At 49.1% G+C, this 17462-nt stretch overlaps 1 protein-coding gene across 5 annotated transcripts in view; it reads left to right on the forward strand.

Moving 5' to 3' along the window:
• LOC138489462 (zinc finger protein 154-like) overlaps positions 1 to 17462 on the forward strand; it is a 122718-nt gene that overhangs the window by 45357 nt on the left and 59899 nt on the right. For all 5 annotated transcript variants that reach the window (XM_069617188.1, XM_069617186.1, XM_069617187.1 and 2 more), the window contains one exon: positions 7203 to 7316. In XM_069617188.1, coding sequence (XP_069473289.1) covers positions 7203 to 7316 — 114 coding nt within the window. The remainder of the gene's footprint in view (positions 1 to 7202; positions 7317 to 17462) is intronic.

Here is a 17462-nt window from a genome sequence, read left to right on the forward strand (position 1 = left end):
AGTGACAGCCGGGGTAGAAGGATGCATGGGGGACAGTCATGGGAGATGCACAGTGAGTGACAGCCTGGGGTAGAAGGATACATTGGGGCAGTCATGGACGATGCACACTTAATGACAGCTGGGGTGGAAGGGTGAATGGGACACTCATGTGAGATGCACATTTAGTGATAGCTGGGGTGGAAGGGTGCATGGGGACAGTCATGGGAGATGCACAGTTAGTGACAGCTGGAGTAGAAGGATGCATGGGGACAGTCATGGGAGATGCACAGTGAGTGGCAGCCGGGGTAGAAGGATGCATGGGGACAGTCATGGGAGATGCGCAGTGAGTGACAGCCGGGGTAGAAGGATACATGGGGACAGTCATGGGAGACGCACAGTGAGTGACAGCTGGTGTTGAAGAATGCCAGTAGGACAGTCATGGGAGATGCTTAGTGAGTGACAGCCAGGGGTAGAAGGATACATTGGGGCAGTCATGTGAGATGCACAGTGAGTGACAGCCGGGGTGGAAGGATGCATGGGGACAGTCATGGGAGATGCGCAGTGAGTGACAGCTGGGGGTAGAAAGATGCATGGGGACAGTCATGGGAGATGCACAGTGAGTGACAGCCAGGGTAGAAGGATGCATGGGGAAAGTCATGGGAGATGCGCAGTGAGTGACAGCCGGGTAGAAGGATGCATGGGGACAGTCATGGGAGATGCACAGTGAGTGGCAGCCGGGGTAGAAGGATGCATGGGGACAGTCATGGGAGATGCACAGTGAGTGACAGCCAGGGGTAGAAGGATACATTGGGGCAGTCATGGAAGATGCACACTTGGTGACAGCTGGGGTAGAAGGATGCATGGGGGACAGTCATGGGAGATGCACAGTGAGTGACAGCCAGGGGTAGAAGGATACATTGGGGCAGTCATGGAAGATGCACAGTGAGTGACCGCTGGGGTGGAAGGGTGAATGGGACAGTCATGTGATATGCACAGTTAGTGATAGCTGGGGTGGAAGGGTGCATGGGGACAGTCATGGGAGATGCACAGTTAGTGACAGCCGGGGTAGAAGGATGCATGTGGGCAGTCATGGGAGATGTGCAGTGAGTGACCGCTGGGGTGGAAGGGTGAATGGGACAGTCATGTGATATGCACAGTTAGTGATAGCTGGGGTGGAAGGGTGCATGGGGACAGTCATGTGATATGCACAGTTAGTGATAGCTGGGGTAGAAGGATGCATGGGGACAGTCATGGGAGATTCACAGTTAGTGACAGCCGGGGTAGAAGGATGCATGGGGACAGTCATGGGAGATGCCAGTGAGTGGCAGCCGGGGTAGAAGGATGCATGGGGACAGCCATGGGAGATGCACAGGGAGTGACAGCTGGGGTAGAAGAATGCCAGTAGGACAGTCATGGGAGATGCGCAGTGAGTGACAGCCAGGGGTAGAAGGATACATTGGGGCAGTCATGTGAGATGCACAGTGAGTGACAGCCGGGGTGGAAGGATGCATGGGGACAGTCATGGGAGATGCCCAGTGAGTGACAGCCTGGGGTAGAAGGATACATTGGGGCAGTCATGGAAGATGCATACTTAATGACAGCTGGGGTCGAAGGATGCATGGGGGACAGTCATGGGAGATGCACAGTGAGTGACAGCCAGGGGTAGAAGGATACATTGGAGCAGTCATGGAAGACGCTCAGTGAGTGACAGCTCGGGTGGAAGGGTGAATGGGACACTCATGTGAGATGCACAGTTAGTGATAGCTGGGGTGGAAGGGTGCATGGGGACAGTCATGGGAGATGCACAGTTAGTGACAGCTGGGGTAGAAGGATGCATGGGGACAGTCATGGGAGATTCACAGTTAGTGACAGCTGGGGTAGAAGGATGCATGTGGGCAGTCATTGGAGATGCGCAGTGAGTGGCAGTCGGGGCAGAAGGATGCATGGGGACAGTCATGGGAGATGCACAGGGAGTGACAGCTGGGGTAGAAGAATGCCAGTAGGACAGTCATGGGAGATGCGCAGTGAGTGACAGCCAGGGGTAGAAGGATACATTGGGGCAGTCATGTGAGATGCACAGTGAGTGACAGCCGGGGTGGAAGGATGCATCGGGACAGTCATGGGAGATGCGCAGTGAGTGATAGCTGGGGTGGAAGGGTGCATGGGGACAGTCATGGGAGATGCACAGTGAGTGACAGCCAGGGTAGAAGGATGCATGAGGAAAGTCATGGGAGATGCGCAGTGAGTGACAGCCGGGTAGAAGGATGCATAGGGACAGTCATGGGAGATGCACAGTGAGTGGCAGCCGGGGTAGAAGGATGCATGGGGACAGTCATGGGAGATGCACAGTGAGTGACAGCCAGGGGTAGAAGGATACATTGGGGCAGTCATGGAAGATGCACACTTGGTGACAGCTGGGGTAGAAGGATGCATGGGGGACAGTCATGGGAGATGCACAGTGAGTGACAGCCAGGGGTAGAAGGATACATTGGGGCAGTCATGGAAGATGCACAGTGAGTGACCGCTGGGGTGGAAGGGTGAATGGGACAGTCATGTGATATGCACAGTTAGTGATAGCTGGGGTGGAAGGGTGCATAGGGACAGTCATGGGAGATGCACAGTTAGTGACAGCTGGGGTAGAAGGATGCATGGGGACAGTCATGGGAGATTCACAGTTAGTGACAGCCGGGGTAGAAGGATGCATGTGGGCAGTCATGGGAGATGTGCAGTGAGTGGCAGCCGGGGTAGAAGGATGCATGGGGACAGTCATGGGAGATGCACAGGGAGTGACAGCTGGGGTAGAAGAATGCCAGTAGGACAGTCATGTGATATGCGCAGTGAGTGACAGCCAGGGGTAGAAGGATACATTGGGGCAGTCATGGAAGAAGCACAGTGAGTGACCGCTTGGGTGGAAGGGTGAATGGGACAGTCATGTGATATGCACAGTTAGCGATAGCTGGGGTGGAAGGGTGCATGGGGACAGTCATGGGAGATTCACAGTTAGTGACAGCCGGGGTAGAAGGATGCATGTGGGCAGTCATGGGAGATGTGCAGTGAGTGGCAGCCGGGGTAGAAGGATACATTGGGGCAGTCATGGAAAATGCACAGTGAGTGACCGCTGGGGTGGAAGGGTGAATGGGACAGTCATGTGATATGCAAAGTTAGTGACAGCCGGGGTAGAAGGATGCATGGGGGACAGTCATGGGAGATGCACAGTGAGTGACAGCCTGGGGTAGAAGGATACATTGGGACAGTCATGGACGATGCACACTTAATGACAGCTGGGGTGGAAGGGTGAATGGGACACTCATGTGAGATGCACATTTAGTGATAGCTGGGGTGGAAGGGTGCATGGGGACAGTCATGGGAGATGCACAGTTAGTGACAGCTGGGGTAGAAGGATGCATGGGGACAGTCATGGGAGAGGCACAGTTAGTGATTTAGTGATAGCCGGGTTAGAAGAATGCATGTGGGCAGTCATGGGAGATGCGCAGTGAGTGGCAGCCGGGGTAGAAGGATACATGGGGACAGTCATGGGAGACGCACAGTGAGTGACAGCTGGTGTTGAAGAATGCCAATAGGACAGTCATGGGAGATGCTTAGTGAGTGACAGCCAGGGGTAGAAGGATACATTGGGGCAGTCATGTGAGATGCACAGTGAGTGACAGCCTGGTGGAAGGATGCATGGGGACAGTCCTGGGAGATGCGCAGTGAGTGACAGCCGGGAATAGAAGGATGCATGGGGACAGTCATGGGAGATGCACAGTGAGTGACAGCCAGTGTAGAAGGATGCCTGGGGACAGTCATGGGAGATGTGCAGTGAGGGACAGCCGCGGATAGAAGGATGCATGGGGACAGTCATGGGAGATGCACAGTGAGTGACAGCCAGGGTAGAAGGATGCATGAGGACAGTCATGGGAGATGCGCAGTGAGTGGCAGCTGGGGTAGAAGGATACATTGGGGCAGTCATGGGAGGTGCACAGTGAGTGACAGCTGGGGTGGAAGGATGCATGGGGACAGTCATGGGAGGTGCACAGTGAGTGACAGCTGGGGTGGAAGGATGCATGTGGGCAGTCATGGGAGATGTGCAGTGAGTGACAGCTAGCTCAGAAGGATGCAACCGGGATAGTCATGGGAGATGCACAGTTAGCGACAGCCGGGGTGGAAAGATGCATGGGGACAGTCATGGGAGATGCACAGTGAGTGACCGCCTTGGGTAGAAGGCCCCATGGGGACAGTCATGGGAGATGCACAGTGAGTGACAGCCAGGGATAGAAGGATGCACGGGGACAGTCATGGGAGATGCGCAGTGGGTGACAGCCGGTGTAGAAGCATGCCTAGAGACAGTCATGGAAGATGCACAGTGAGTGACCGCTGGGGTGGAAGGGTGAATGGGACAGTCATGTGATATGCACAGTTAGTGATAGCTGGGGTGGAAGGGTACCTGGGGACAGTCATGGGAGAAGTGCAGTGAGTGGCAGCTGGGATAGAAGGATGCATGGGGACAGTCATGGGAGGTGCACGGTGAGTGGCAGCCGCGGATAGAAGGATGCATGGGGACAGTCATGGGAGCTGCGCATTGAGTGACAGCCGGGGGTAAAATGATGCATGGGGACAGTCATGGGAGATGTGCAGTGAGTGACTGCCGCGGATAGAAGGATACATTGGGGCAGTCATGGGAGGTGCACAGTGAGTGACAGCTGGGGTGGAAGGATGCATGGGGACAGTCATGGGAGATGCACAGTGAGTGACAGCTCGGGTGGAAGGATGCATGTGGGCAGTCATGGGAGATGCGCAGTGAGTGACAGCTAGCTTGGAAGGATGCATGGGGACAGTCATGGGAGATGCACAGTGAGTGACCGCCGGGGGTAGAAGGCCCCATGGAGACAGTCATGGGAGATGCACAGTGAGTGACAGCCAGGGATAGAAGGATGCACGGGGACAGTCATGGGAGATGCGCAGTGAGTGACAACCGGGATAGAAGGATGCATGGGGACAGTCATGGGAGGTGCACGGTGAGTGGCAGCCGCGGATAGAAGGATGCATGGGGACAGTCATGGGAGATGTGCAGTGAGTGACTGCCGCGGATAGAAGGATGCATGGGGACAGTCATGGGAGGTGCACAGTGAGTGGCAGCCGGGGGCAGAAGGATACATTGGGGCAGTCATGGAAGATGCACAGTGAGTGACCGCTGGGGTGGAAGGGTGAATGGGACAGTCATGTGATATGCACAGTTAGTGATAGCTGGGGTGGAAGGCTGCATGGGGACAGTCATGGGAGATGTGCAGTGAGTGACTGCCGCGGATAGAAGGATGCATGGGGACAGTCATGGGAGGTGCACAGTGAGTGGCAGCCGGGGTAGAGGGATGAGTGACAGCCGGTGTAGAAGCATGCCTAGAGACGGTCATGGGAGGTGCACAGTGAGTGGCAGCCGGGGGAGAGGGATGAGTGACAGCCGGTGTAGAAGCATGCCTAGAGACAGTCATGGGAGGTGCACAGTGAGTGGCAGCCGGGGTAGAGGGATGAGTGACAGCCGGTGTAGAAGCATGCCTAGAGACAGTCATGGGAGATGCACAGTGAGTGACCGCTGGGGTGGAAGGGTGAATGGGACAGTCATGTGATATGCACAGTTAGTGATAGCTGGGGTGGAAGGGTGCATGGGGACAGTCATGGGAGATGTGCAGTGAGTGACTGCCGTGGATAGAAGGATGCATGGGGACAGTCATGGGAGGTGCACAGTGAGTGGCAGCCGGTGTAGAAGCATGCCTAGAGACAGTCATGGGAGGTGCACAGTGAGTGGCAGCCGGGGTAGAGGGATGAGTGACAGCCGGTGTAGAAGCATGCCTAGAGACAGTCATGGGAGATGCACAGTGAGTGACCGCTGGGGTGGAAGGGTGAATGGGACAGTCATGTGATATGCACAGTTAGTGATAGCTGGGGTGGAAGGGTGCATGGGGACAGTCATGGGAGATGTGCAGTGAGTGACTGCCGCGGATAGAAGGATGCATGGGGACAGTCATGGGAGGTGCACAGTGAGTGGCAGCCGGTGTAGAAGCATGCCTAGAGACAGTCATGGGAGGTGCACAGTGAGTGGCAGCCGGGGTAGAGGGATGAGTGACAGCCGGTGTAGAAGCATGCCTAGAGACAGTCATGGGAGATGCACAGTGAGTGACCGCTGGGGTGGAAGGGTGAATGGGACAGTCATGTGATATGCACAGTTAGTGATAGCTGGGGTGGAAGGGTGCATGGGGACAGTCATGGGAGATGTGCAGTGAGTGACTGCCGCGGATAGAAGGATGCATGGGGACAGTCATGGGAGGTGCACAGTGAGTGGCAGCCGGTGTAGAAGCATGCCTAGAGACAGTCATGGGAGGTGCACAGTGAGTGGCAGCCGGGGTAGAGGGATGAGTGACAGCCGGTGTAGAAGCATGCCTAGAGACAGTCATGGGAGATGCACAGTGAGTGACCGCTGGGGTGGAAGGGTGAATGGGACAGTCATGTGATATGCACAGTTAGTGATAGCTGGGGTGGAAGGGTGCATGGGGACAGTCATGGGAGGTGCACAGTGAGTGGCAGCCGGGGTAGAGGGATGAGTGACAGCCGGTGTAGAAGCATGCCTAGAGACAGTCATGGGAGATGCACAGTGAGTGACCGCTGGGGTGGAAGGGTGAATGGGACAGTCATGTGATATGCACAGTTAGTGATAGCTGGGGTGGAAGGGTGCATGGGGACAGTCATGGAAGATGCACAGTGAGTGACCGCTGGGGTGGAAGGGTGAATGGGACAGTCATGTGATATGCACAGTTAGTGATAGCTGGGGTGGAAGGGTGCATGGGGACAGTCATGGGAGATGCACAGTGAGTGGCAGTTGGGTCAGCAGGAAATTGAAAGTGATACTGTTTTATTTCCCCATTTTGTTTCTCTTTGGCGTTTCATTCGTGGGTCCCTTTCATTTGTTCATGTCTTGAAACGCTTTTACATACACAGGTGGTGGTCCTGTGTATTGGGCACGGCCGTGAGGAGGAGGCAACTTCATGTTCTCCCAGTGAGGATGAGGTCCTCTGTAATGTTCCTCACCACACACATCTTTGTAGATATTTAGGCAGAGTGGGAGCAAGGGAAGGGTGGGCCAGAAGGGCCTCAAATGGAGCAGGGGCCTCTAAAAGCAGACAGGGATGTATGTCCTGTGAGTGGATAACTGTAATTTTGTCTTTATTTGACAGGTGACAGGATCAGTGATCGAGGGGAGTTATTCATCATAAAAGTAGAAGATGACCTGGACCTGAAGAGACCCCCGAAAACAGAAGGAGGAGAAAGAAATGAGTGTCTCGCTGCAGGTGTTCTAAATCATTTTCTAAACACCTCTTTTCTCAACGAGGGTTTTCTTGGACTAGCCTCAGGATAACACTTTTCTTATTATATTTGTGTACTCTGAAAAGGCCAACCAGTTCCATGTGTTTCTTCTGACCCAGGTGAAATTATTTTGAACCAGCACATTTCACTGGCAGTTGAACCTCGGTGGGCCGGAATGTTCTGCTTGTAGGGCAACCTGGCTTGCCCACCTGGTGGCACTGTAGGCGGCAACATAGAATAGTTCTGTACTGCCCTAGAGCTGGAACCAGAACTTGGGGTGCTCTGTATATCATTTGAAGCGGCTGGTTACACACATGAGAATTCCATGTGGTGCTGAGTGTGCTACTTGTCTCTGGCCAGTTGTTATGGTTTTGCCCATTCGGTTTCCGTCCAGCACTGATTTCTTGCAGGGATGTAAGCAAATTGATCTCTGGCAGCGATGTTACGGCAAAGATCCTTTGTGAGTATATGAGCACACCGATCCCGTGTTGGGATGCAAACACACCGGTCACTTATAGAGGTGTATCTCCCGCTGATCTCGTGTAGAGCACAGATTCCTTTTAATGATGTGAGCACACAGATTCCCTACAAACATGTGAGCAAATAGATCCCTGTAGAGTTGACTGCCACCAACTCCATGTGGAGATGTTTACCACACACACACACACACACACACACCTTGTAGAAGTGTGAGCATATGGATCCCTTTCAGAGATCCTTTGAGCATATGAGCACACAGATCCATTTTTGGGAAGTATGTGATCACTTAGAGAGATGTGACTGTTGCCATAAAGCACCGATCCCTTCTAGAGATGTGAGCCAATGGATCACGGCAGAGCTGTCTCCCACAAACCCTTTGTAGAACTGTGAGTGCATGGATCACTTGCATAAATGTGAGCACAGGGCTTCCTTGTGGAAACCGGAGAGAACCATTTTGTACTTGTGATCACGTTTCTACACGAACATTCTGGGCTTGTTCAGCACTGTACCATCTTACCTTCAACGGATTCTGAACGACGACCCACAATAAACGCAGCAGCCTCTGCATTTGGAAGGTTTTAACACTTGTAGTATACACACAAGATCAATAAACCCTGTATTCTAAGATTCCATCACCTCTGGTTACTCTAACACAAAGTTAAGTTTAGAAACCATAGACCTAACAACATTAATGCACACACGCACACTCGCTCTATACCACCACGCATTCACCCGTCTCACACACACACACACACACACTCGCTCTATACCACCACGCATTCACCCGTCACACACACGCACACTCGCTCTATTCCTCCACACATTCACCCGTCACACACACACACTCGCTCTATATCACCACACATTCACCCGTCACACACACGCACACTCGCTCTATACCACCACGCATTCACCCGTCACACACACACACACACACACACTCGCTCTATACCACCACGCATTCACCCGTCACACACTCGCACACTCGCTCTATACCACCACGCATTCACCCGTCACACACACACACTCGCTCTATACCACCACGCATTCACCCGTCACACACACGCACACTCGCTCTATACCACCACGCATTCACCCGTCACACACACACACTCGCTCTATACCACCACGCATTCACCCGTCACACACACGCACACTCGCTCTATACCACCACGCATTCACCCGTCACACACACACTCGCTCTATACCACCACGCATTCACCCGTCACACACACGCACACTTGCTCTATACCACCACGCATTCACCCGTCACACACACACTCGCTCTATACCACCATGCATTCACCCGTCACACACACACACACACTCACTCTATACCACCACACATTCACCTGTCTCACACGCACACTCACTCTATACCACCACACATTCACCCATCAGACACGCACACTCACTCTATACCACCACACATTCACCCATCAGACACGCACACTCACTCTATACCACCACACATTCACCCGTCATACACACACACTCACTCTATACCACCACACATTCACCCGTCACACACGCACACTCGCTCTATACCACCACGCATTCACCCGTCACACACACACACACTCACTCTATACCACCACACATTCACCCGTCACACACGCACACTCACTCCATACCACCACACATTCACCCATCAGACACGCACACTCACTCTATACCACCACACATTCACCCATCGCATACTCACTCTATACCACCACACATTCACCCGTCACACACACACACTCACTCTATACCACCACACATTCACCCGTCACACACGCACACTCGCTCTATACCACCACGCATTCACCCGTCACACACACACACACACACACTCTCTATACCACCACACATTCACCCATCACACACGCACACTCGCTCTATACCACCACGCATTCACCCGTCACAAACACACACACACTCACTCTATACCACCACACATTCACCCATCACACACGCACACTCACTCTATACCACCACACATTCACCCATCACACACGCACACACACTCTATACCACCACACATTCACCCATCACACACGCACACTCACTCTATATCACCACGCATTCACCCGTCACACACGCACACTCGCTCTATACCACCACACATTCACCCATCGCATACTCACTCTATACCACCACACATTCACCCGTCACACACACTCGCTCTATACCACCACGCATTCACCCGTCACACACGCACACTCGCTCTATACCACCACACATTCACCCATCGCATACTCACTATATACCACCACACATTCACCCGTCACACACGCACACTCGCTCTATACGACCACACATTCACCCATCGCATACTCGCTCTATATCACCACACATTCACCCATCACACACACACACACACACACACACACACACTCACTCTATACCACCACACATTCACCCATCACACACGCACACTCGCTCTATTCCACCACACATTCACCTGTTAGAATGATATTCATGTAACCTGCCTACTATTTGAAATGAGGTTTACGGTTGAATTTGTGCTGCTATAGATTGTTTGTTCTTATCTTAGCGTTGTTATTTCTGCTATTTTGTAAACTTAGCTTTTTGTTAGATGAACCTTAACCATTTTGTAAAACATTTTTTAAACTGTTTTATTTCAGAGTTTTTTTTTTGTGGGGAGTGTGTATAAAAGCATGTGTAGTGTGTGGTGTTTTGAGTGGCAGTGGGTGGAATGTGACCTCTGAACTGGAGGTGAACTTCCAGTGATGTCCACTGGATGGAGTTGTGGCGTGTGTGATTTAGCTGAAACAGCTTATTCTACGTTAATGTTCATTTCAAAATTTTAGTTGGAGTGACGTTAAGGTGAGGGTTAGCGCAACAGATCCCTTGAAATTCGACAAGTCTTGGCAACTAAGCCACCTTAACTCCACGCCCCGGCATCCCCTGAGCCACAGATGACTTCACTTATGGCATCACTCATTACATCATCAATATCATCACCGGAAACTAGAGCATGCTGATGCCTGCCATGGCCTGTTTCTAAATTGCCCCGTGGCCCAGCCGAGCCACCCAAAGTGACATATGGCCCTGTAGCCACTCAACCCCCATATCGGGTACATGAGCCTGCAGCCATGGCCCAGCCGGGCAATCCGGAGTTGCCGCTGGGTCAGGCCATGCAGAGTAGACACTGGGCCACTTTAATCCTATACCGGGTCCACAGCGACATTACATTTCACACATACACTGTGGCCATGCAATCCATTGTATGGACGCAGGTCTATCCAATGTTTGTTGTATATCTTGAAATAGACCAAGAGAACGTTTTTATTCTGATGTTTCCCATGATATAGGCTGTCCTGTAATCTGTGATGTCATCAGTCTGCGATGGTTCCCATTGATGTCATCTGTGATGTCATCAGTGTGCTCATGAGCTGTGGAATGGGGGCTCAGAGTTAAGGTGGTGGAGCTTCCACAACTTGCAGAATTGTAAGTGTGTTGCTGGGGTGACCCATAACCTTGACGTCACTTCAGCTTATAGATTTTCACTGAGTTTCAATAGTCCTGCTATATTTTCCACCATCTTTAGGACTAAAGTATTTCCTTTCCATGCCATCGCTGATGTCAAATTCAGTATTGTCAGTATTATTCTAAGCTATGTATTACAGGTCCTTTGGTGTTTTAGCATACATTTTAAACGCATTATGAAAAGAGTTTTTGGGACCCTCCTCCCCCACCTCGGTTCTCACAGGATGTTACTATGAAATGCGTCAATGAAATGAAAAATGACAGATTTTCATTCCTGAAAAGCCTCAGTTGCTGCAATGCACCCCCTCCTCTGTCAATACTGGACACATGTGCCCCTTCTTTCCTGCACCATGGGACTTGTCTGCCTGAGAAGGTGCCGGCTTACTCGCCTGTGTTCCTCTCGGCTTCACTCTAAATCTGCCCAGCAGCAGAGAGACACTTTCTCATTAAAATACATGGAAGCAGTCAGCTTCCGGGACCAGGAAGCCTGGTGGCCTACTTCTCTTTCGGCTGCCACACATGAACAGTCCTATGTCATTCTGTGCATGTACTTCAAACTTAAAAAATCGTCTCTGGAACCCAGAAACACTTCACAAAACGCTTTGGCAGCAACACCATAAAGGTTCAAACTGATTAAACATTGTAATTGGTCCTGGGCACATCATAATATTTATTTCTCATGAACCATATTTAGCCGTTCAAAAATGCATGACCATATTTGCTAAAGGTGTCCTTTTCATTAAGATCTATACATTCCGATCACTGCCTTCTGCAACTGGAAATCTTCCTCCATAGCTGAACACACCCAATGTTTATATAAACCTTTCTAAAAGATGTACATTTAATTGACACAGAAGCATATGTGATGAGTTTAAAAAAAACTAAAGTCTCCTCCCAGGTGGCCAGGGAAAGGAAGCCCCATTCTGATCCCAACCCTGGGTGTGGCATACTGCAGAGGATCACCTGAAAGAAGGGGGCCAGGGGAACAGGAGGACATTGTTCGATGAGACGCAGTATTTATCTGCTATGGCTTGCTGTCTGAACGAGCTGTTCACTTCCCAAACTAATTTATATCAATGTGGATAAGAACTATCCTAAGTGCCTTGGGAAGAAGAAACCCCCTTTTGAGGTCATAAACATTCTCAGAGATGAAAGTTCCTATGACTTACAGGGGAGTAAGAATGAAACTATAAACTTTGGAGATTCGAAAAACTCTAATTCCTCAGTAAAACAAACACCTTAATTATATCCTATAATACTCCTTTAGGGAATTTAAGTAAGGATGGAAATAAAGTTAATAATGATATTGTCATGAAAAGAAGTAATTTGAGCATTGTGGACTTCATGTCCCACAATGCTCAAAGTACAGTGACAAAGAAGAGGGAAACAGAGGCACAGAACTGTCGTGTGCAGTTAATTGATGTTAATGACCCACACCTGAGAGGTACTGGGAGGTATTTAAAACCCCCTCAGGTGTGGCCCAGTAGAAGCAGTTGGAGGCGGAGCAGTAGGGAGAGCTGTGAGTGGCCGTTGTTGAATGCAGGAGACGCTGGGACCACGACTGGTTTGCATGCAGAGCCGGGTCCTGAGAAGGTCATCCGAGAAGGAGCTCTGAGATGCAGAGGCAGCACAGTGGGAAGCGGTGCTGTGACGGACTGTTTAATCAGAGAGAGGGACTCTGAAATGCTTGTTTGCTCCAGGTGGCTGGCAAGCACCGGAGTGTCAAACGGGCAGAGTAAGCTCCTTTTCCAAGCCACACAGACCGCTGGAGAACAACCGAAGTGGGCAGGAGCTCTGGAAACAGGAGAAGAGGCAGCATCAGTGTGTCGCACTCAGGTGAGCAAAGAGACCGGTGAGTTTGCCTAAGCGTGGAAACCCCCAAACGCTCCGTAAGCGAACGCTAGCCTTCAATCATACATTTGAAAACCGATCTGATATTAGGGAGCCAAATGGGCAGAGCAGAAACATTGTGAACACAAGGAAAGGTTATGGTGATTGTTACAAGGATCAAGTGAAGTACAAATATAAAGGGGACAAGATTTGAACAAGTCAACCAGGACGATCATTGCCAAAGCCAGAAGGTAGTGGCATTAAAGAAAGCTAACCATAACCCGCATTACCCAAGCCAAGAGAAGGTGGTTGTTAAGCAAGCTTCTTTCTACCAGCAATTTAGAGAGAGAGCAGAACAATATTACTTAAGACAAAGGGCAAATGTAATACATGAAGATTGTTCACAGTGGTTTGTTGAAAGAAAGACAGTGGGAACAAGAGTGGCAGGAAGGATGCCCTTCTGGTAGAAAGTATTCTGTAATTCTTTAGGTGTAGCGCATAAGCCGAATTGCATGGGGCTATCAAAGGTGCCTTACAGACAGCACCAGCGTGGTTCTTGTTTTCCCTGAAGAGATTCTTAATTTTGATGTTGTAAAGCAAGAGACATGTATAATTTGTTGGTAGCTTACCTTTACCACAGAAGTACTTGTAGTAGTAGTAGTTCACTCTGGCCTGGCAGGAGAGTTCACCGGCACCAAAAGAAAATGAAGTGACCAACTAAGATTCACATTAGTCGCTATTCTTGGGGCGCTTATCATAAAATTCAAACTCACAGATGGATTTACTAATCAATAATGCCCAAAACGGTATATATTAAGTTGTGCACTTTCTTGTTTTATATGTTCTTGTTTACAAAATATATGCATTTGTCATATATCTATAGTAACAACAGTGGTTACAAGAGACCAGATTGCATGTGTGTATTATCAAGTAAACAAAATGGTGGATACCTAATCTGTCCTTCAGTCATTCGTGAGTTCATTCACCTCTAGTTTAGACAAAGAAATGTGAGCAACGGCTTCAATTTTGAACAAAAGCAAATCATCTTTATACAGTGCAAGACCAACACAACATATCTTTATACAAACAAATATATCTTGAATAGCCACAAATGTATCTCTTAAACTGCCGACACGTGTTGCGACGTATAGGGGCCGGTGCTGTAGATCATGTTAATCTTATGCTCTGGTCTCACCGGATCAGTCAAGATGTTGGCTACGTCTCATCAGGGCAACTGGATGTGTGTTCAGAAGCCTGAGGGACCAAAGAAAGTATCTCAACGATTATCACTGATGTTTGACTACACCAAAACGTACAAATAGTCAAACAAATGTGAAATGTTCCCTCCATAAAACAATAGGTGATTATCCAGATGAAATTTAGGGCAAACGTAACGGGGGGATAGAATCAACCCAATGTGAAGTAAACCGTGGCACCCAATATGATTGCAAGAGTGAAGGAGGCCAAGGAGCCAACGTGTATGCGAGGGACACAGGGTCCATTGAAGAAAGCAGGCAGTGGACTCAGTCCGAAGGTAAGAGGGTGCACCAGCATATCCTCTAATGTAATTCCTCCACCGGTATCAGTCGGACCGCAGTGTGGGCGCCAAAAAGTGCAATTGTAATGGAAAATAGAAAACACCTAAACAGGCCTGCAGGCAAATAACCCCATTATGAATGGTCGTTATCACATCGGGGCGTAAAAAGCAAAATGAAAGACACTTGCGTATCCTTGAATTTTATCTTGGCCCAAGACATGGGTATGAGGTATATTGGTCCTCCGATCCAACCTCCTAACAAATGTTCTGTAACCTAACTTCAGAGAGAGTAACCACAGAATACACATAAAACACACTGAAAAGGCACAAGTACGTGTATGCTGGGAAAATATTCCAATGTACAATGCTAATGATGGCCCATGATGGTATGAACTGCTTCAAGGATTTGCCTGGTTTTAGTGGGGGTTGCAGCAGGAGCTCAGACTTCTGTCATATAGGGATTACCGTCACTTGCGGGCTGGAACCGCGTCTTTATTATATAGCACGTATAGATTACTAGAAGGGGGGGCAAGAGAGTGAAAGAGAGAATGAATAGTGAAGCTCTGTGAGCTTTCTGGGTGAATCTAATCTCAAACAAATGTTAGTGCTCTGCCCGCTTTAGCAGAGCGCTCACAGTGCGGCTCGCACATATGGCGCTTAACCAGTCTCCTGTGAGTGAGGGGATAAATAAATGCTCCCCCGGTAGAAGCGCGGTCCTTCCAGTCGGTAGGAGACCCGTACAGGCTAATTGCTGTTAAATTACTTGCTTTCTCTGCCATGCGATAGATAGAAGCACCATATGGTGACCAGGCAACCGTTGTCCTGGAGTTCCTGCGACACATACTGACGTATGGTCAGTTCCTCAACGCAGCGCAACATGTTGAAATGGAATTGGGTCGCTAATCTTTTCCCATATGTACTCATAAAGGGAATGATGCATAGTCCCTAACATAATCAGATCTCATGACATGCGTTAGAAATCCTGTAATGGACAGCAAGAAACGCTAATGTTGGCGTTATAGTAATTATGTCTAACGTGAGCATAATTACATGTATCGAGCCATAGAAATCGCAAACGTGATCTCTATGGACATTTTATGGTGACACACACCCTGGAATCCTGTTACTGACTACAGGCAACGCTAATGTTGGCATGCTAGTTATTGTGTCTAACATGATCATGGTTACATGTCATGAGCCATTAAAATTGCGAACCTGGTGAGTGAGAACATTTTATGGTGCTACACCCACTGAAATATTAGACTCAGACTGGCACACGTCTTACACATATTGGTGCATATTTACTCTGCAATATATGCTACCATGACTGTAGATGCACATAGTCTAAGTCATTGCAACAGTACACAAGTACAATGGTATGTGTATTTGAAATGTTGTGTCAACAGTGAGGCTGTTTAGTGTAGTTGAATATACATCATGTGGGCTGTGTACAGATGAATTCTACAAATGTAATCCTCACTATGGACCACTTAAGAGAAGGCATGCTGGTTCTACCTGGCCTCTTATTCTTCTTTCTCATTGAGGCCTTGTCTGACTGCAGCAGCTAGATGGATCCAATATGCCTCTCTACGTTTAAGCATTGGTGCAGGATCGCCCGGTCTACGAGGCAGGGTGAGTCTCTCGATGATAGTCCATCATAGTTTATTCACACTATGCTCATATTCTGAAAATAGGTTCTGTTATTCTACTGAAGGTTGTCTGTGTCTTAATGAATGATCTATGTTCAGACAGCCTAGTCGAGACTTTCTACTCGCCTGTCCAATGTACATTTTTTTGCAAGGAGATGTCAGTGCATATATTACATGGCTCAAATTACAATTGGAATGGAACCTAAGTTCTCACTTAATGTTGTTAATCAAGAAATATTTGCTAGCCTTAGTGGGGTTGAATGCAGTGCAACTCCTGCATGGGTAATGACCCCATATTCTTGGCAAGCTCCACATTTCCAGGAAAGAAATGTCTAGAGGTTCAGTATATGTTCTTACCAATTTCTATCTGACGTTACTTCCTTGTTTGAATGCAAACAACACCCTCTTTTTTGCTATGCTGTCTTTTATGATGGGCCAGTTCTTTCTCACTGCCTGCTGCAGCGAATTGCTGTGAGTATAAAAGGTGGTCACACAAGTGATCATTTCAGTTTGTTTAGTTCTAGCATCCCCAGTGAGAAGTCTGTCGCGTTGAGAGCAATTTGCTCTCTTGCGTGTGTTGGTGACAATTTTCGTAGGATAACCCCTCTTATAGAGTTTCTCTTGTCGTTTTTCAGCTTCTTTTTTCTAATCCACAACGTCTATGCAATTCCCTTTGTGCCTGAGGAATTGGCCATATGATAGAGATTGTTTTAGGTTTACGGGATGGAAACTGCCCCAGTATTTCTATCTGTCTCCTTTGTGTATGTCTTCAATTTTAGATGATTATTATCGTTCCGAATCATGAGGTCAAGGAACAAGATGCTCATAGTGTCACTTTGTATAGAGAAGTGAAAATATGGGGTGCAAATGATTAACCAATTGACAAACAAATCTAGTTCTGTGTTGGATCCTTCCCATAGCATGACCACATCGTCTATGTATCTCTTCCACAGGAGTATTTTAGACTTGCGCAGGTTACAGACATTGTTGACAAAGCTATGCTCCAACGAATCCATGAAGAGATTCACTATACTAGGGGCGAATGTAGACCCCATGCTCATCCCCTTCACCTGGAGAAACAGATGATTTTTAAAAAAAAAACAAGAAAATTCTGGTTAAAGCAATCTCAGTAAGATCCA

This window comes from Ambystoma mexicanum, chromosome 9 (genome assembly GCF_040938575.1).
Source record: "Ambystoma mexicanum isolate Mex_15411 chromosome 9, UKY_AmexF1_1, whole genome shotgun sequence".
Classification (NCBI taxonomy): domain Eukaryota; kingdom Metazoa; phylum Chordata; class Amphibia; order Caudata; family Ambystomatidae; genus Ambystoma; species Ambystoma mexicanum.